The 19935-nt window shown below is 50.8% G+C and overlaps 1 protein-coding gene across 1 annotated transcript; it reads right to left on the bottom strand.

The window, feature by feature from the left end:
• Positions 1 to 1852: 1852 nt before the first annotated feature.
• CHRNE (cholinergic receptor nicotinic epsilon subunit) lies at positions 1853 to 14713 on the bottom strand. Its single transcript, XM_033169114.1, has 12 exons — positions 14510 to 14713; positions 13742 to 13881; positions 11389 to 11433; positions 10985 to 11094; positions 10663 to 10818; positions 9883 to 9986; positions 9486 to 9686; positions 7906 to 8020; positions 7314 to 7428; positions 5561 to 5774; positions 3782 to 3912; positions 1853 to 2427 (listed from the first exon to the last, which is right to left on the bottom strand). The coding sequence occupies exons 1-12, from the start codon at positions 14556 to 14558 to the stop codon at positions 2269 to 2271; spliced, it is 1539 nt and encodes a 512-aa protein (XP_033025005.1). The 5' UTR covers positions 14559 to 14713; the 3' UTR covers positions 1853 to 2268.
• Positions 14714 to 19935: the final 5222 nt, after the last annotated feature.

The following is a 19935-nucleotide window of genomic DNA, read 5'->3' as shown; positions in this document are numbered from 1 at the left end:
GGAGGTTGGGTGCCCATCGGTCATGGATGCTTTAGTTATTTCAGGTTCCCGCATCGCAGGGGGTTGGACTAGATGACCCTCGGTCCCCTTCCAGCGCCTCAATTCTATGATCACCAGCTGCGCTGCTTGCCCGTTTCATTTCCGGGCAGCCCAATTCAAGGTGCTCACATTGACGTTTCAAGCCCTGAAATATTCAAAATCCCCAAACACCTAAAAGACGCCCCTCCCTCATTCCCTCCAGACCCTCTCAAGTGCTGAGAGGATCAGAGGAGGCCCTCTCGGTATTCCCTCCATCCTTAGAGCCTGGGTGGGTGGTGACAGGGGGAGGGGGCCTGCCTTCTCTGGGGCGACCCCTGAGCGGTGGAACTCCCTGCCTAAGGAGCGGCGCCTTGCCAGAGACTCCCGTTCTTTGGCTTGACTTCTTTTGACACTTGAGGGTTATTTTTTACTTCTGCGGTTGTTCAGTTACTTAAAGTTCTTTTTAATTATATTGTGTTTTGATGCTGTATCAATCAATCAATCAATCAATCAAATCAATCCTTTCTGCATAACACACAAACACTCCATTTTCCAGGGAGCTTTCTCGCCATAGCTACGACGAACATGGTTTCCCCTTCTCGTTCCAGCCTGGCGAAGAATTCTGTTGCACCAAAAGCTTGCCTGCTATTTTTGCGGCGGGGTTGGCAAGAGCAGTCCGTGTGGTCAGAACTCCCTCCCCTCTGCAAAAAAAGAAATGTCTTTCACACACCCCAAATCTTACCTTCCTTCAGTGCTTCTCCTGGTCACACTTAAGACTTGCTCGCTCTCTGGCACCCTGACTCGAACCCACAGCCCAATCTCCTGCGCCCTGAGCAGCAGAATACCCACTGTGGTTTCCTGAGCCCACACCGCCCTCCCTCCCCTTTCAGCGCCGTCCCCAAGCAAAAGACAACATTGGAACTGAACCTATGTCTGCCGGCATCTGATTAGCTATTGTCTCCTCCTCTGGTCTCCTCGCCTCCAAAAGGGCTCCCGGCAACTGGGGTTTAGTGTGGCAGCGGCTGCCCTACGGAACTCCCTGCCTGTTGAGATCCAGCAGTTGCCTTCCCTGCATTTTCAGCACCTGCTAACAACAGACGAGCCTGCCCCCAGTCGCTTAGAAAATTGAGGCGAGTGTAAAATAGTTTCAGCGCTTTAATCTATTGTACCTTTTAAAGCGCGGCCGTGAATTTCTCTCTCTCGATCTCCTCCTTTTATCCCTTTTTGTAATCTCTCCTTTTCTTTTATTACAATCAAGCGGCGTACATAGATTTTGTGAAATGAATAAAGTAAGAAATGAACGAGACAACAGCAGCCCCCCTCCCGCCTCACTCATGATTCCCAGAGATACCGGGGTTCAAAACTATTCCACTGCAAACAAGAAAAAAAGACACGGGCTTCTGGAATACTGTGTCCATTTCTGGGGGCCCCAATTTAAGAAGGATGCTGACAAGCTGGAAGGTGTGCAGAGGAGGGAGACCAGGAGGATCAAGGGTGTGGAAACTAAGCCTGATGAGGAACGGTCGAGGGAGTTGGGGATGTTTAGCCTGGAAAAGAGGAGACTGAAGGGCTCTCCCATGGAAGAAGGAGCAAACTTGTTTTCTGCTACTGTGGAGGGTAGGACTCGAACCCATAGCTTCAAATGACAAGAAAGGAGATTACTATGAAATATGAGGATGGAGCTTCCGACTGGAAGAGCTGTTTGAAATTGGGACAGACGACCTTGGAAGTTGGCAGTCTCTCCTTCCCTGGATGTTTTCGAAGAGATGCTGGATGGACATCTGTCAGTGGTGCTTGAGGTGCGATTCCTGCGTTGCAGGGGGTTGGACTGGATGACCTCTGGGGGAACCCCTTCCAGTTCTAGGATTCTATGCAGAGGTGGCCGCAGATGGAAAGGCAAGACACATGAGGCATTTGCCAGGACGTTGCAGAAGCCAGCTCAGGGGAGGTGGGGTGGGGTTCAAAACAGCACCATCAGACAACACTGGTCACATTATCTTTTATCTGGGCTCTGCAAAAATGCGCAAACTTTGCAATCGCACACAACCAGATCTGCTTTGCAGAGACAGCTCCTCGTGTCTCCAGCAAGACCTTCCCAGATCCTCAGAAAACCCTCCTGTTCAGACCTGCTTGTTGGAGTGCAGGGACACAAAACTCAGGTCAAGCAGGTCGGAGACCCCAGAGGTCCCCTGGAGCCACAGAGAGGGGCTCTCTGTGCCCCCCGACCAGGCTGATTCATGCGCAGCGCTCCTACTTCTGGAGCTCCTCTCCCGGGAAGGGGTTGCTTGGCACGGCGTTGAGTTGCCCCATGGCGAAGATGGCGAGGGTGCCGATGGCAAAGAGGGCGATGGCCGCCCAGAAGCACATCTTGTCCATCACCTTTCCGATCAGCACCCAGTTCTCCATCTCCTGCGGAAAGAGAGCAGCAAGTGTGGGGGTCAGAGCTCTCCTGGTGCTGCCTGTGCAGGGGGGTGGGCAGGCCCTGAAGGTGGGGGGGGCAGGAGAGAGGTTTGGGGGCCTCCAATCCCCTAATAGGCACCAGGCCGCAGATGCAGCCTGGATAGCTCCGTTGGTTGGAGCGTGGTGCTGGTCATGCCAAGGTTGCAGGTTTGATCCCCCCCATGGGACAGCTGTTTATTCCTGCCATGCAGGGGGGTGGGCTAGATGATCCTCAGGGTCCCTTCCACCTCTACGGTTCTAGATTTTGCCACCCAGAAGTTGCCGGAATACAATCCCGGCTGAGACCAAGAGGTGTTTACTTGATTTCTTATATTTGTGTGCCCTTTTTATTTTCCTCCTCAAGGCAGTGCTTTTTTCAGGGGGGGGGTCCTGGGGGGCACGCATACCCCTAAACATTTTGTGAATCTTGGTACTTTTGTCCATTTACTCTATCTATTCTTCCCAATTTGCACTATAAAATGTTGATTTTCTTGAGTCAAAATGAGAGTACCCCAAACATATCTTTTTTAGGGGGGAAAAGCACTGCGCATAGGGTTCCCCCTAGCACCCCTGCTATGCTCACAACTGCGGGATATAAACACAGAGCAGTCAAAACATACCATTTCTAGAGTGGACATGAAGGTGTCTCAGTCCTCCAGCTTTAACTGAGACAACTTCCCCTATGTAAATGGAGATGGGTGTGGCTTCACCTGGGCAGGTTTACACAAAAAACCACAGGGACCAGACTTCCATTTCCTCTTTTTGATCCATCTCTTCAGAGCAGAACGTCTTAGAGACAGAATGCCTTCTTGGCTTCCAGCCTGCTTCTTTATGGAGCTAGTTTCTACATGTAAATACTTTTATCTAAGCCTGTCTGCCTTTCTGAGACTGTATGCTGTAACTCAGGAAGTAATGTGAGTAAACTCTTTTATATCTTATAAACAGTACTGTGTTGTGTCTTTACTTTTAAGAGGGAAGAAGGGGAATATACCAGGAATATATATTTCTTATAGAGGCTTTAGCAAGCCTGTGCAACCGTCTCTGCTGTGTTTTAGAAAAGGGAATGGAACTCTGCTAAGTTTGGAGCGTGTTAACACAAGCTGGGATAGGATATCTTAAGCAATATATCCTCATCCACACTCCTAAGCATTCCCACAACAACAACCCTGCCAGGAAGGTGAGGCCGGGAGGCAGCGACTGGCCCAAGGTCACGTGTAACAGCCTCCCAGGCCAAGTGAGTGGGGGGGGATTCGAACCCTGGTCTCTCCCAGGTCCTCTCCCAACAGGGGGAGGCAGGGGGTTTGGAGGAAAGACAGGGGCTCACCGCACTGTCCGCACTCTGCTCCTTTGTGCTCTCGGCAATGAAGTTGCAGGCGTCCACACACTCCTTGATTTCGGGGGCCAGGCTGGCCAGGTTCTTGTAGAGGGTGCTGGTTCCCCCCACGCCCAGGTCATCTGCGGGGGGGGGGATACCTTAAGAGCTTGCCGAACTTGGCGACGCACAACTTTGCGCATGCATGCACACCTCCCAACTCCTTCGCCAAAGAAAGATGTTGTGCATGAGGTTGACAACCTTAAACCTATGGTTTAAGGCTGAATTCTGGACACAGTGGAAGAGGCAAGGGAGTTTGGGTTACCATAAAAGATGCGGGAGGAAAGGGTTAATAATAGGGCCCAGAAAGGGGAGGGTGGAAGTCCAGGAGATCCCTTGGAATCTTCTTTTTATGATTCGCGTTGGGTACATCTCTGTAAAATTTTAATTTGAAAAACCAAATGAATAAAATTTAAATAGAAACAAAAAGACAAGCTGGAAGGTGGGCAGAGGAGGAATGTTTAGCCTGGAGAAGGGGAGACCGAGAACAGAGGTGGGAGCCATCTTCAAATATCTGAAGGGCCATTCCATGGAAGAGGGAGCAAGCTTGTTGTTCCCGAGGGGAGGACTCGAACCCATGGCTTCTAATGATTCAACTAAACTAACTTTCTGTTTCAGTGTATCTGAAGAAGTGTGCATGCACACGAAAGCTCAGACCAAGAACAAACTTAGTTGGTCTTTAAAGTGCTACTGGAAGGAACTTTTTTATTTTTTTATTTTGTTTTGACTATGGCAGACCAACACGGCTACCTACCTGTAACTGTAACTTTCTGACAGTAAGAGCCATTTGACAGTGAAACCGACTCCCTGGGACTCTTCCCTTGGAGGATTTTAAACAGAACCTGGAGGGCCACCTGTTGGGGATGCTTTAGCCGAGATTCCTGGGGGTTGGACTAGATGACCCCTGGAGTTCCCTTCTGATTGTGCGGTTCTAGGAGAGCCAGGGTGTCTCCATAGAATCCTAGAATCCTAGAGTTGGAAGAGACCCCAAGGGCCATCCAGTCCAACCCCCTGCCAAGCAGGAAACACCATCAAAGCATTCCTGACAGATGGCTGTCAAGCCTCCGCTTAAAGACCTCCAAAGAAGGAGACTCCACCACACTCCTTGGCAGCAAATTCCACTGCCGAACAGCTCTCACTGTCAGGAAGATCTTCCTAATGTTTAGGTGGAATCTTCTTTCTTGTAGTTTGAATCCATTGCCCCGTGTCCGCTTCTGTGGAGCAGCAGAAAACAACCTCTCTCCCTCCTCTATAGGACGTCCTTTTATATATTTGAACATGGCTATCATATCACCCCTTCACCTTCTCTTCTCCAGGCTAAACATACCCAGCTCCCTAAGCCGTTCCTCATAAGGCATCGTTTCCAGGCCTTGGACCATTTTGGTTGCCCTCCTCTGGACACGTTCCAGCTTGTCCGTATCCTTCTTGAACTGGGGTGCCCAGAACTGGACACAGCATTCCAGGTGAGGTCTGACCAGAGCGGAATACAGTGGTACTATTACTTCCCTTGATCTAGACGCTATATTCCTATTGATGCAGCCCAGAATTGCACTGGCTTTTTTAGCTGCTGCATCACACTGTTGACTCATGTCAAGTTTATGGTCTACCAAGACTCCTAGATCCTTTTCACATGTACTGCTCTCAAGCCAGGTGTCATTGCTGTATTCCACTCTGGTCCACCAGCAGCCCTTTGTCCCCTTCCTGCCCCCCACCCGTGACCCCCAGACTCACAAGCCGTGCTGTATCCTGGCACCCTCCGGAGCCCGTGGCGCTTCCCCTGCCGCTCAAAGAGGATCTCGCTTCGCGGCTTCTTCAAGATATACTCCTCCGCCTTCAGGATCACCCCGAAGGAGCTGCGCCGTCGGGGGCGGGGGGCGTCCCAGGTGTCTTCTCCGGCCGGCTCCAAGCTGGAGCCCAGGTAACGCGGAAGGAGCTCCAAGAATACCTGGGTTGGGGGGCGACAGGAGAGAGGGGGCCGCAGTTTGCAAAGCACCTTCTAATAGGGCCTATTTGGGCCTGTCGGTTCCAAATTCAACCTCACCCATCCTGCAATTTTGGGTGTGTGTGTGTGGGGGGGGGCTTAATTCTTGCCATTTTTTCCCCAGCGAGGTGTCTTCAAAATATGTTTTGGGCTTTTTATCTCTTTTTAAAAAGAATAAATAAACAAAAGATAAAAAGAAAACAAACAAGAAATAAATAACTGCTTGATATATTCGATATGCAAAATACAGTGAGATTAACTGGAAGTCATTTTTAATATTGTTTGTTTTATAGGTTTTGGGGAAAGTGTTTTAAATGTGAGATTTTTTCTTTTTTGCGTTACGGTTTTTTTGTGAATTTTTTGTTTCCGTGCTATCTTGTTTGTCTTATAAATGTTTCAATTTTTAAACAATAAAGATAATTATAAAAACAAAAGCAAAATATGTTTTGGGCTGCGAGGAATTCAAACCAGCTATCGTTTTCGTGACCGGGCGACATTTAGCTCGGTTTGTCGAAGAGGCACGCTGCTTTTGGAAAGCCGAATAGTTTTAATGTTTCCTCTAAGCAGGATGTCCTGGGTTCAAATTACAACAGCCGGTTTGGGGAACAACTCCAGAGTCCCCAACCCCAGAGATGGAAGTTGGAGACCGGAGCCTGCAAGGATCCCGTTGAGAAATCCCCAGCGCTTCCCAACTGAGCAGCAGGAAGGGGCTTTTTGCCAGGATCCACCCCACCCCACACCCCCCGAACGTAAAACTTTAAATGCAGGGGTGTAGCAAGGTAAATTGGTACCTGGGGGCAAAACTTTTTTTGGCACCCCCCCCCCAAGGCATAGGAAAGTCAGGTGGTACCCAGTGCGGAAAATTTCTTGTCAACCCCCCCATTGATCCCCCTCCACAAAAATGGCTTAAAAATGGAATAATAACAAGTAATAATAATAAAAAAACCCTTTTATTTATATCCCGCCCTCCCCGGCCGAAGTCGGGCTCAGGGTGGCTAACATCAGATACATAACATTGGTATAAAATCAAACAATCATTAAATTACCTCCTAAAAACATCTCAGAATCAAATTAAAGCCTAATTAGATGGCTTTCCACAGGGTTAGGGTTGGGAACAGTAAGTGCTCCACTGAACTGAAATTTCAGCCTTCACGACATAGGAAAACAGCCAAGTGAACAGCTATTTTGGTGGAGGAGGGTCAAGATATTAACCGATATGCATGAAATTTCATATTTAGCTCTATAATCCCTAGTATAGTAAGATAAGACTTTCGGAGCAGGCATTTTCAAAAAGAAATTTAAATTTTTTTTCAAAAAAAAAATTCAAAAAAATTGTTCCTTGATAATTTGTCACCCCCTCCATTATGGAACCCGGGGCGGCCCGCCCCCCGCCCCCTTGCTACGCCCCTGTTTAAACGCCCTTGCATGGGCTTGGTTTGTGCAGGATTGCCCCTGAGCTGAGTGGGGCTGGCTTCACCCACCCCCAGCCCCCCCCATCCTCACGTGCTTCAGCTGCCTGGACATGGCATGGGTGCTGGGGCTGCGCAAGGAGACATTGAGAACGATGACGCAGTTGGTGACGATCAGGGTGGCCACCACCATCACAAAGAGCAGGTACCTGCCCGGCAGAAGGAGACACAGGAAGGTGCCTTGATTTAAGCTCAGTGTTGTCGACACGGGCTGGCAGCAGCAGCGGCTGTCCAGGGTTTTCGGCAGAGGGTCTTTCTCCCTCCAGCCCCAGCTGGATAATGCGGTGAGGGGTTCGAACCTCGCACCTTCTGCGTGCAAGGCAGGGCTCTCCTGCTGAGCTACAGCCCTTCCCCTAAAAACGATGTAAGATCCTAGTCCTCATGGAGGAATCTGGGGCTTTCTGCTTGCAAAGCAGAGCTACGGCCCTTCCCGGAGAAACCCAGAGTGTGGGTCTGTGGTTGTGGGGCTTCCAGGCATCCTGAGCCCCCTCCCCTCCACAATCCACCCCACTAGGTGTAGTTGCCGCCTCTCAGGTCTCTCCATGACACAGATTCCCCACACATGGACAAACACTCTCCCGAGAACCCAGGAGTCCTGGTTCCGTTGGCCGGGGAGAGGGACTCACTTTCCGATCAGGGGGACGCTGAGCGAGGTCTCCGGAACCTTCTGGGCGATGAGGAACAGGAAGACAGTCTGGGCCAGCAGGACAGAGATGCTGACGGTAATTTTCTGGCCTCCAGCTGCCCGGGAAGAAGGCAAGGGTCAGCAAGCGGTGTGAGGAAGCAGCAAAAAAGGCGAATGCGATTCTAGGCTGTCTCAGCAGAAGTCTTGTGTTCCAGTCAAGAGACGGAATAGTCCTTCTCTCTCCTGCCTTGGGAAGACCCCACTGGGAGTCCTGTGTCCAATTTTGGGTACCACAATTTAAGGGGGATATTGACAAGCAGGAAAGTGTGCAGGGTGGGGTGGGGTGACTGAGATGATCATGGTGTCTGGAAACCAAGCCTTATGAGGAACGGTTGAAGGACCTGGCTATGTTTAGCCTGGCGAAGAGGAGGCTTGTGGGATGTAAACAGAGAGCAGTCAAACACAACATTGCTAGAGTGGACATGAAGGTAACTCAGTCCTCCAGGCATAACTTCCTACTACCTGGACTGAGTTAACTTCCTCTCTGACCAGAAGTAGGTGTGGTCTCACCTGGGAACAAGATCCCAGGGATCACCCCCCCCCCTATTTTGCCTCGTCTCTTGAAGAAGCAGGATGCTCTCTTGGCTTGCAGCTGAGAGGAGCACAGGTGAAGCCTGTTCCCCTATGGCAGTGTTTTTCAACCTTTTTTGGGCAAAGGCACACTTGTTTCATGAAAAAAATCACGAGGCACACCACCATTAGAAAATGTTAAAAAAATTAACTCTGTGCCTATATTGACTATATATAAAGTAATTCTCTTGAATAGGAATCAAATAAACAATTTTTTCCCACGGCACACCAGGCAACATCTCGCGGCACACTAGTGTGCCGCGGAACAGTGGTTGAAAAACACTGCCCTATGGAATCAGCTTCACTACATGTAAAAATACATTTATCTAAGCCTGCCTGCCTTTCTGAGACTGTATGCTGTAGCTCAGGATGCCTGTAAGTAAACTCTTTTATATCTTATAAACAGTACTGTGTTGTGTCTTTACTTTTAAGAGGGATATAGGGGAATTATACCAGGAATATATATTTCATATAGAGGCTTTAACCAAGCCTGTGCAAGCGCGTCTGCTGTGTGTGTTTTAAAAGGGAATGGAACTCTGGTAAGTTTGGAGCTTGTTAACTCAAGCTGGGATGAGATATATGAAGTAATATATCATCATCCACACTCCTAAACATTCCCACAAGGCTGAGAGGAGAGATGATGACAGCCACCTTCAAATATCTCAAGGACTACCCCCGCCCCCATGGAGGATGGAGCAAGCTTGTTTTCTGCTGCTCTGGAGGGTAGGACTCGAACTCGTGGCTTCAAGTTGCAGGGAAACAGGATTCCAACTAAATAGGAGCCATTCGACTGTGGACTCCCCCAAGACAGGGCGGACCCTCCATCCTTGGAGGCTTTTAAGCAGAGGCTGGCTGGAGAGGGCATCCTTCCGCTCTGATTCCTGTATTGCAGGGGGGCTGGACTAGATGGCCCTTGGGGGTCCCTTCCAGCTCTAGGCCCTCACAACTCACATTCCGCAGGCAGGAAGTAGACCAGCACCACCAGGGAGGAGATGAGGACGCAGGGGATGATGATGTTGATGATGTAGAAGAGAGGCTTGCGCTGGATGATGAGGAAGTAGCGCACCTCGGAGAAGCCGGGGGCCTCCGCCCCGGACACGGGGGCCAGGGCCTTGCGGGCCGGCCGGTGCTGAATGGCCCACTCCCCGTTCTCTGGAGAGAGACAAAAGGGAGCATGGCGGCGGGGCTGAGAGAGACACAGAGAGAGGGTCGGGGAGGCAAGCGACCCTCCAGCATCACTCCAGGATGGCAAGCCTTCAAGTCTGGACTTGGACTCGCTGCCCCTCCAGTGTTGCCCCCCCTCCTTCCCCAGCACCCCCTTCCAAGGCTGATGCTGTTGGTCCCCTACCTGTGAAAGCCTCTGGGTCAATCATTATCTCCTTCACGGGCTCCATAGTGTTGTCGTCGGCCCCAAAGTCAAGCACCACTTCCTTGGCGTTGTACGATTTGGACCTGGTAAGAGATCAAGGGCAATTCACGGCTGCGACAGCGAGACTTCTCCTTCATGGATCACTGCCTTGTCGTGGCGAAGGGGCTTGAATTACTCAGGGAAGCTATGAGCTATGCCGTGCAGGGCCACCCAAGATGGACAGGTCATAGTGGAGAGTTTGGACCAAACGTGATCCACCTGGAGGAGGAACTGGCAAGCCACTCCAGTATCCCTGCCAAGAAAACTCCATGGACAAAGACAACAGGCATATAAAAGATATGACGCCGGAAGATGAGCCCCTCAGGTCGGAAGGCGTCCAACATGCTACTGGGGAAGAGCGGAGGACAAGTACAAGTAGATTCAAGTACAAGTAGATGGGTGACACCTGGCTTGAGAGCGGTACATGTGAAAAGGATCTAGGAGTCTTGGTAGACCATAAACGGGACATGAGTCAACAGTGTGATGCAGCAGCTAAAAAAGCCAATGCAATTCTGGGCTGCATCAATAGGAGTATAGCGTCTATGATTCTATGCTGTATTTCACACGCCACAGGAGCTAAATCCATCTTTGGGTGAAGCAGGTCCCTCCCAGCCACCCCTTCTGCAGCCCCGACTCGAATGTCTTGGCAGAGTTTCCTGGGCGCAGATGATCCAGGCGTGGGCCTCGAACCCTCCCCACCCCCACCCCCCAGGCTCTCACCGGAAGACGAGGGAGCAGTTCTGCCAATCGAAGGGGAAGAAGGTGACTTCGATGGCGCAGGTGCTGCGGAAGATGGCCGGGGGCAGCCAGGACATGTACCCCCCGGGGTAGATCAGGACGTTGCAGAAGTAAGCCATCTCGAAATTCCCGTCAATGCTGGAGGGGGGCAGAGAGAGAGAAGAAAGGGGGCAGCAGGGGTTTGGAAGGAAAGGAAGACAAGGGAGGGCGAGCTCTCCTTTTCCAAGCAAGCAGCCAAGGGTCTCAGGCACACACACACACTCACCCTGAGAATGCAGCAACCCCCCCCAAAAAAAGGACTCACTTGTTCTCCAGGACGATGTCTGGAAGCCACACCTCATCTGCAGGGACCCGAAAGGCCTTGATGCCACCATAGTCCTCGCTTTTGTATTCCAGCCGGTAATCGTACCACTCCTGAGATAACAGAGCCACAGAGGTGTCGGGGAAGAGGACCCCCAAGGGTCATCCAGCCCAACCCGCTGCAATGCAGGAATCTCAGCTGAAGCATCCGTGACAGGTGGCCATCCAACCTCTGCTTAGAAACCTCCAAGGAAGGAGAGTCCACCAGCTTCCACCCCAGCGGCTCTTACTGTCAGAAAGTTCTCCCAGATGTTGATCCAGAATCTCCTCCCCACCCCAGGGCTTCTCTGGGGACCAGAAGCCCCAAACACCCATGCTCTCTAGGGAGAGGAGCAGCCTGAGACTTACATGCGTAATCCAGACGTTCGTAGTCAGGGTCTCCTCCTTCTCGTTCTGCGGAGAGAAAAGGGGGTGGGGCCTTAGCTGCAATTCCTGCCCGGTGGTGGGGTTGGACTAGATGACTCTGGGGGTCCCTTCTAACTCTGCAATTCTCTCTTTCCATTAAAAAAATGGTAAAGGTTTTCGATTTCATTTTGCAATGCACAGAAAACAGAGGGAACTGTCGTAACGACAGACGGAAATCGCGTGGTGAAAAACTGAAAAATGCAGGAGTGTGTTTGCACGGGGGTTCGAATCCCAGAGCCTGTGTGTGTGTGTGTGTGTGTGTGTGTGTAAAATTTAGTTTCCATTTAATATTATACATTCACACCATCATTATCTACTTAACCGCACTGGCTCTTTGGAGCCTATCAGCTTCCTTCCCTCCCGCCTCATGGTTTTCAAAATTAACCTTTATATCATTGCATATTATATGTTTTCCAATTCTAATTACACTCATTACAAAATGCTCAAAATTTAAATGACTATAGAAAGATAGAAAAATTCTCATTACAAGTCGTCAGACAACCCTGCTAGTGATGTTAATTGCTTACAATAATCTTTCAGATATCGTATAAATTTACTCCAGTCCTTTTGGATCTCAGAGCCCAAGTAAAGGAGATCAGATTTATCTCTGTCAATCCAGTTCCAGACTTGCCAGGTTGCCTTGAAAATGATGGTTCTCCTGTTTATGTAATCAAGGAATGTCAAATCGTATAAAAAGTCTCTGGAAGCGACCCGATAGAAAGTGGTGCGTGGCGTGCAGACAACAGACAGAGAAAAGGTTTTCCTGCCCCTCTCATAACGCGAGAAGCCGGAAGAAAGCATTTCTTCACATAGCACAGAGTTGTTAAAGGAAAACACCTCGGCTCACCTGGATTGTCAAACAAAGACTCCAGCCAAGATTATAGGAGCAAAACAGCAGCCAATAGGCCTGATCTTTATTGATGCAGCAAGACATCAAACTAGAATCCTAGAATCCTAGAGTTGGAAGAGACCCCAAGGGCCATCCAGTCCAACCTCCTGCCAAGCAGGAAACACCATCAAAGCATTCCTGACAGATGGCTGTCAAGCCTCTGCTTAAAGACCTCCAAAGGAGGAGACTTCACCACACTCCTTGGCAGCAAATTCCACTGTCGAACAGCTCTTACTGTCAGGAAGTTCTTCCTAATGTTCAGGTGGAATCTTCTTTCTTGTAGTTTGAATCCATTGCCCCGTGTCCGCTTCTCTGGAGCAGCAGAAAACAACCTTTCTCCCTCCTCTAGATGACATCCTTTGATATATCTGAAGAAGTGTATCTGAAGAAGTGTGCATGCACACAAAAGCTCATACCAGGAACAAACTCAGTTGGTCTCTAAGGTGCTACTAGAAAGAATTTTCGATTTTGTTTATCCTTTGATATATTTGAACATGGCTATCATATCACCCCCTAACCTTCTCTTCTCCCAGCTCCCTAAGCCGTTCCTCATAAGGCATCGTTTCCAGGCCTTTGACCATTTTGGTTGCCCTCTTCTGGACACGTTCCAGCTTGTCAGTATCCTTCTTGAACTGTGGTGCCCAGAACTGGACACAGTATTCCAGGTGAGGTCTGACCAGAGCGGAATACAGTGGTACTATTACTTCCCTCGATCTAGACGCTATGCTCCTATTGATGCAGCCCAGAATTGCATTGGCTTTTTTAGCTGCTGCATCACACTGTTGACTCAGGTCAAGTTTGTGGTCTACCAAGACTCCTAGATCCTTTTCACATGTACTGCTCTCAAGCCAGGTGTCACCCATCCTGTATTTGTGCCTTTCATTTTTTTTGCCCAAGTGTAGTACTTTACATTTCTCCTTGTTAAAATTCATCTTGTTTGCTTTGGCCCAGTTGTCTAATCTGTTAAGGTCATTTTGAAGTGTGATCCTGTCCTCTGGGGTATTAGCCACCCCTCCCAATTTCGTGTCATCTGCAGACTTGATCAGGATGCCCTCCTGCCCATCATCCAAGTCATTGATAAAGATGTTGAATACCACGTGGAAGAATTAGAATGAAGCCCCGAACAAAGGATGGCTCCCTTTTTTATGTTTCCCATTTTACCCATAACACCCTTAGTAAAACATCATACATGTGTCATAACTATGTCATAATTCTGGCAGAAACCTGAGTATCAGGTTTGCCCCCGTTCACCAGTGGAACTCCCTGCCACAGGAGGCAGGGATGGCCACGGGACAAATTCATGGAGGGAGAGAAAGCGATCCGGGTGACTCTGGATGGCAGCCCCTTAAGCGGGTTGGGTGGCTCTGGGGGGTCTGGGAAGGGGAACACACACGCAGCCCAGCTTACCAGGGAGATGAGGTTTGTGAGGGTCATCTTGATCTTCACCTCCACCACGTCCCCCTCGTTGCGCACCGGGCGGATCCTTTTGTCGTAGTTGGCGAAAAGGTGGTTGTAGAGGCGGAGGTCCTCGTTGGCCTCCAGCAGCCCTAGAGTATTCAACAGAATCGTGGAATTGTAAAGGTGGAAGGGGCTCCCAAGGGGTCATCTAGCCCAACCCCCTGCAATGCAGGAATCTCAACTGCATCATACAGGGCAGGTGGCCATCCAACCTCTGCTTAAAAACCTCCAAGGAAGGAGAGTTCGCCACCTTCGATCCCGCAGTCCAACAGCTCTTACTGTCAGAAAGTTCTTCCGGGTGTTTAGTAAGAATCTCCTTCCTTGTAGCTTGAAGCCACGGGTTCGAGTCCTGCCCTCCAGAGCGGGAGAAAACAAGCCTGCTCCCTCTTCCATGCGACAGCCCTTCAGGTATTTGAAGATGGCTCTCGTATTTGGGATTGTGTGGAGGCAGAATCCTGAGCACCCACCTGCCAGTTGCCAGGAGAGCAAGAACTTAACCCTAAAACCATTTGGCCTCCCTTCCTTGCAGGGGGTTGGGCTGGATGACCCTCAGAGGTCCCTTCCGATGGGACAATCCTACTATCCCCCCCACCTTTCTGCCCTCCTTGCTTCAAATAGATACAAAACTACCCCCTCCCGGCAAAACCTCCGCTCCCCCTTTATGCCTGACCCTCTTCTCTCCCTCCCCCCACCATGAAACCCCCATCCCTTTCTTACAGAAGGTCCCCCAGCAGAGGAGAGCCCCCAGCCAGACTCTTCGCCCCATGGCGTCTCTCGCCTCAATGGCAGGCTCTGCAAAGTCTTTTTTCCTGAGGTTATTTCGAGGTCGCTCTTGGCTCCCAAGGAAGGGTGTTTGCTTTCAGAGCTCTGCTCCGGCTGGGCTCACTTCCTGCACCTGTCGGTGGATTATATGGCTGCCGGACAGATCTCTGGGACAGGGGAAGAAGGGGAACCAGGAAAGCTGAGCTCTCTGCCCTCCAAATACCTCCAATTTCTCTAGGAGGGTCAAAGGAGACGGCTGCTTTGTAGATCCGCCCCGATGGAGCTGTGCTGGGGGGTCAGAATCACCTCAGTCCTCTCTGCCCCTGCTGGAAGAGTTTCCTAATTCAACCTCATCCCACCTGACCTGCTCAGGCTTAGGGAGGCTTGTGGCTCCTGCACTCTCAGGGGTCAGTCTGGATGACCCTTGGGGGTCCCTTCCAACTTCGCAGCTCTAGGATTCTATGAAATCCAGCTGGCAGCCCTGTCCTGCAACCCCAGGCAGTCAGTGAAGCACACTCTGCATATTCTCAGAGGCACTCTTGTTCTGGCTCCCAGACGCCCCCTCCTCACCCATTTATTCCATTGCTGAGTTATTTTCCTGATGATCCCAGGGGCCTGACTAACCCTATCCCCCATCCCCACTTGGAGAAGGCCGTAGCTCTGTGGCAGAGCACCTGCTTGGCACGCAGAAGGTTGCAGGTTCGAACCCTGGTGCCTCCAACCCATCCCTGAAACCCTGGAGAGAGGCTGCCAGTCAGAGTAGCCAATACTGAGCTCATTGGGCCAACAATTTGACTCTGTGCGAGGAAACGGTTAACCCCCAGAGAACCCAGGAAGCCTTGCTTTCCCCCTCCACTTTGAGCAACCCAATCCCCCTCCCCTCTCAGAGGACCCAGGAGTCCGGGCTCCCTTCCAAGGGACGGGGAGAACCACTCACCCTCCTTCCACCACCCTGGTCTCCTCCTTGCTCACAGATCCGTCTGGTCCTCACAGATAAAATGTGAAGCCTCTTCCTGGATCTAATAATAAATTGCCCATTCTTAGCCCCGGATATGAAAGACGATGGCGGCTGGGTCTGAGCTGCAGCTGCTTCTGGGGCGGAGGCCCATCTCCCCAGAGGCCCCATAGAATCACGGAATTGTAGCATTAGAAGGGACCCCCCAAGGCTCATCTAGACCAGCCCCGGGAACACAGAGAGGCCATTTTCAAGGCTTTGTTGTTGTTCAGTCGTTCAGTCGTGTCCGACTCTTCGTGACCCCATGGACCAGAGCACGCCAGGCACGCCTATCCTCCACTGCTTCCCGCAGTTTGGCCAAACTCATGTTAGTAGCTTCGAGAACACTGTCCAACCATCTCATCCTCTGTCGTCCCCTTCTCCTTGTGCCCTCCATCTTTCCCAGCATGAGGGTCTTTTCTAGGGAGTCTTCTCTTCTCATGAGGTGGCCAAAGTACTGGAGCCTCAACTTCAGGATCTGTCCTTCTAGTGAGCACTCAGGGCTGATTTCCTTCAGAATGGATAGGTTTGGTCTTCTTGCAGTCCATGGGACTCTCAAGAGTCTCCTCCAGCACCATAATTCAAAAGCATCAATTCTTCGGCGATCAGCCTTCTTGAAGGTCCAGCTCTCACTTCCATACATCACTACTGGGAAAATCATGGCTTTAACTATACGGACCTTTGTCGGCAAGGTGATGTCTCTGCTTTTTAAGATGCTGTCTAGGTTTGTCATTGCTTTTCTCCCAAGAAGCAGGCGTCTTTTAATTTCGTGACTGCTGTCACCATCTGCAGTGATCATGGAGCCCAAGAAAGTAAATTTCTTACTGTAGTTTCAAGGCTACAGCCCACATAAATGCTACTAGCCATTTCCCCTCAGCCTTTTAAACCATCATCCAACCTGGACACTGAGGTCCAGCTCCAAGAGCCTTCTGGCAGTTCCCTCCCTGCGAGAAGTGAAGTTAAAGGGAACCAGGCAGGGGGCCTTCTCGGTGGTGGCGCCCGCCCTGTGGAACGCCCTCCCATCAGATGTCAAGGAAATAAACAACTATCTGACTTTTAAAAGACATCTGAAGGCAGCCCTGTTTAGGGAAGTTTTTAATGACTGATGTTTTAGTGTATTTTTAATATTTTGTTGGAAGCCGCCCAGAGTGGCTGGGGAAACCCAGCCAGATGGGTGGGGTAGAAATAACAAATGATGATGGTGGTTTTTAAGATAGCAAGAGAAATCATAATTAAAAAAAATCAGCCAAAGGGGTAGAAATGTGGGAATGTTGAGGAAAGCAGGAGAGGATATACGGATTAAATATTACCTCTCCTCACTCACACTTGTGAGAAAGGAGCAGAGCACATTTCCTTGCACATTTGCTGGAAGCAAACTGATGGTTTCGTTGGAATAATTTAAGTTGAGCATTGCAGTCTGGCTTGTCGCTGGCAGATTCCCCCTTTTAATTCTCTCCTCAAAATAATAATAATAACACAACAGTCTTGTTCAAAAGCAAGAGTAAAGTTTACTTACATTCTGTTCACAGCAGTAAATCTGAAAGGCAGGCTTTGTCCTGAGGTTACAGTGAAATTTGCAGAGAAAAGAAGTCTGAGCTAAGCCTGAGGCTTTCTACCTTGTGACTTCCAGACTCCGTAAGGATGAGCCGTGTGCTGGCAAGAGAGCAAAAAGAGAGGGAGGTGCTTTCTGCAGGGTCTGCCGGGGTCACGCCCCTCTACCTGGTCACACACCTCCAGACCAGGTGTGACAGGAAGTCCTCCTGGCTGGAGCCACATTCCCCTGGGTGTCCCCTCTGGGCAACAGGAAATGTTGTGTCTGGCTGCATCAGTGATGACACATCCCATAGGATTACTATGCCTCGTTAGGGAAATCAAAGACCTTCTCGGATAAATCTTACTTTTAAAAATGCTATTTCTCCCGTCTCTGGATTCTTAGCAGGAGCCCGTGTCCTTTTTTTTTTAACCCCATTTGCTGGGAACCATGAGGCGGGAGGGGGGCTGCTGCCGCCTCGTTCATTTCTTAATTTATTCATTTCACAAAACCTATGTACGCCGCTTGATTGTAATAAAAGAAAAGGAGAGATTACAAAAAGGGATAAAAGGAGGAGATCGAGAAATTCACGGCCGCGCTTTAAAAGGTACAAAAGATTAAAGCGCTGAAACTATTTTGCACTCGCCTCAATTTTCTAAGCGCCTTTGGGCAGGCTCGTCTGTTGTTAGCAGGTGCTGAAAATGCAGGGAAGGCGCATGCTGGATCTCAACAGGCAGGGAGTTCCGTAGGGCAGCCGCTGCCACACTAAACCCCAGTTGCCGGGAGCCCTTTTGGAGCATAGCTGTCAACTTTTCCCTTTTTAAAGGGAAATTCCCTTATTCCAAATAGGATTCCTCGCAAGAAAAGGGAAAAGTTGACAGCTATGTTTTGGAGGCGAGGAGACCAGAGGAGGAGACAATAGCTAATCAGATGCCGGCAGACATAGGTTCAGTTCCAATGTTGTCTTTTGCTTGGGGAGGGCGCTGAAAGGGGAGGGAGGGCGGTGTGGGCTCAGGAAACCACAGTGGGTCTTCCGCTACTCAGGGCGCAGGAGATTGGGCTGTGGGTTCGAGTTAGGGTGCCAGAGAGCGAGCTAGTGAGCGAGCGAGCGAGCTAGTCTTAAGTGTGACCAGGAGAAGCACAGGAGGAAGGTAATATTTGGGGTGTGTGGAATACATTTCTTTTTTTGCAGAGGGGAGGGAGTTCTGACCACACAGCCTGCTCTTGCCAACCCCGCCGCAAAAATAGCGGGCAAGCTTTTGGGTGCAACAGAGTTATTCGTCAGGCTGGAATAAGAAGGAGAAACCATATTCTTAGCTCTGGCGAGAAAGCTTGTAGTTGGCTCACTGAAAAATGGAGTGTTTGTTTGTTATGCAGTCAGGATTGATTGATTGATTGATTGATTGATGGATTGATTGATTGATTGAATACCCAGCCTTCATCCTAAGGTCATCCTAAGGTCCCAGGACGGGCTGCAGCATCAAAACACAATGCTGGAAGGGGACCGAGGGTCATCTAGTCCAACCCCCTGCGATGCGGGAACTTGAACTAAAGCATCCATGACCGATGGGCACCCAACCTCCAAGGCAGCAGCCCCAGCAGCCAGCGTGGCCAATGGTCAGGGATGATGGGAGTTGTAGTCTAGCAAGAGCTGGAGGAGGGGCACCAGTTTCCCCACCCCTCCTGTGACAGAAGAGGTTCATTAAACCCAGCTTTGTCTGTCATCGCCGGAAGAGAAGGCTCGCTACCCGCGTCGGTCCCAGTGCAGGAATTCCCCTCGCTCTGGCTGTTGGGTTTCAAGTGTCCTGGGGATTCCCATTGGAATTCAGAGGTAAGCCCAGGAGCCTGGATAACGCCCCCCCCCCCAGCCTCCCCATGAGGCCAGCCTGTGTTTCTGGATCGCCCCGAGAGGCACCTCAAGTCAAAGCCATTTCCCTTGGGGTTTCTATATTTGGAAGGTCAAAATCCAATCGAGCTGTCGTTTGGGGCGCATCTGCAGATTTGTGGTTCCATCCAGTTTGGCGAACAGCATCAGCCCAAAGGAAAGTGTGCATGCGTGTGGTGTGAGAGAGAGATGGACAAGCAAACCACCCTCGCTTGCAGAAATGTTTGGTTGCACAGCAGGGGGCTAGACTACATGTCCCTTGGGGGGGTCCCTTCAAATTCCGTGGTGTGGTGGAATATAGTTCCCTCCATTGCCTGTTGGAAAACCTTCTCTGAGACAGAATGCAGTTGGCTCGGGGGCTCATAGGACCCCTGCGACCCCTGCTCTGGCGTCAGAGGCCCTCCTCCCTGGCCTGCCCCTGGGGACCCTGGGGGGGGCAAGTCCTGGGTGCAGGCTGGGCGGAGGACGCGGCAGTGATGCTTCTGCAGCTGCCCCGAGACCCCCCCCCAAAAAAAAGGTCAGGGAGGAGCGTACGCCCCTCTCAGCATGTAGAAGTAAAGCAGAAACTCTGCTGGCTTGGCTTCCCATGGTGAAGGAACAGTATTCTGCATGTGCTCAGAGATAACCTTGTTCCTTGCTCGGCCTGTTCCAGCCTCGAGGCGATGCGCTCAAGCTCAGCAGAGCAGACGCGGCATCTCTGCGCCCTTTCCCCCTGACACCCCAGACGAGACTGAACAGGGTTCCCACCTCATCGTCAGGATCGTGGGGGCGCGCCATCGTAACGCAGACGTGCGACGTCACCTGCCCATGCCTACACGTAGTGTGCGCGATGTCACACGCACCATGTGCAGGCATGTACCTGTGGCCTCGCATGTCCGTGTTGCAGCGGCCAGCGGGTGGTAGCTCCTCTTCCGCCTTGTCTCTGCAGCCAGCGAGGCCCCCTTCTCCGCGGGGAGGGACTCGGAGACGCA

This window comes from Lacerta agilis, chromosome 14 (genome assembly GCF_009819535.1).
Source record: "Lacerta agilis isolate rLacAgi1 chromosome 14, rLacAgi1.pri, whole genome shotgun sequence".
NCBI lineage: Eukaryota > Metazoa > Chordata > Lepidosauria > Squamata > Lacertidae > Lacerta > Lacerta agilis.
Note: the sequence above shows the minus strand (reverse complement) of the source record. Positions and strands in the feature narration are given on the sequence as shown.

Coding starts and splice junctions, on each gene's coding strand:
- CHRNE (XM_033169114.1), bottom strand. CDS start 14,558: ATGGGGCGAAGAGTCTGGCTGGGGGCTCTCCTCTGCTGGGGGACCTTC. Junction 13,882..14,509: donor CCTCTGCTGGGGGACCTTCT/GTAAGAAAGGGA, acceptor TGAATACTCTAG/GGCTGCTGGAGGCCAACGAG. Junction 10,819..10,984: donor GACATCGTCCTGGAGAACAA/GTGAGTCCTTTT, acceptor GCCCCCCTCCAG/CATTGACGGGAATTTCGAGA.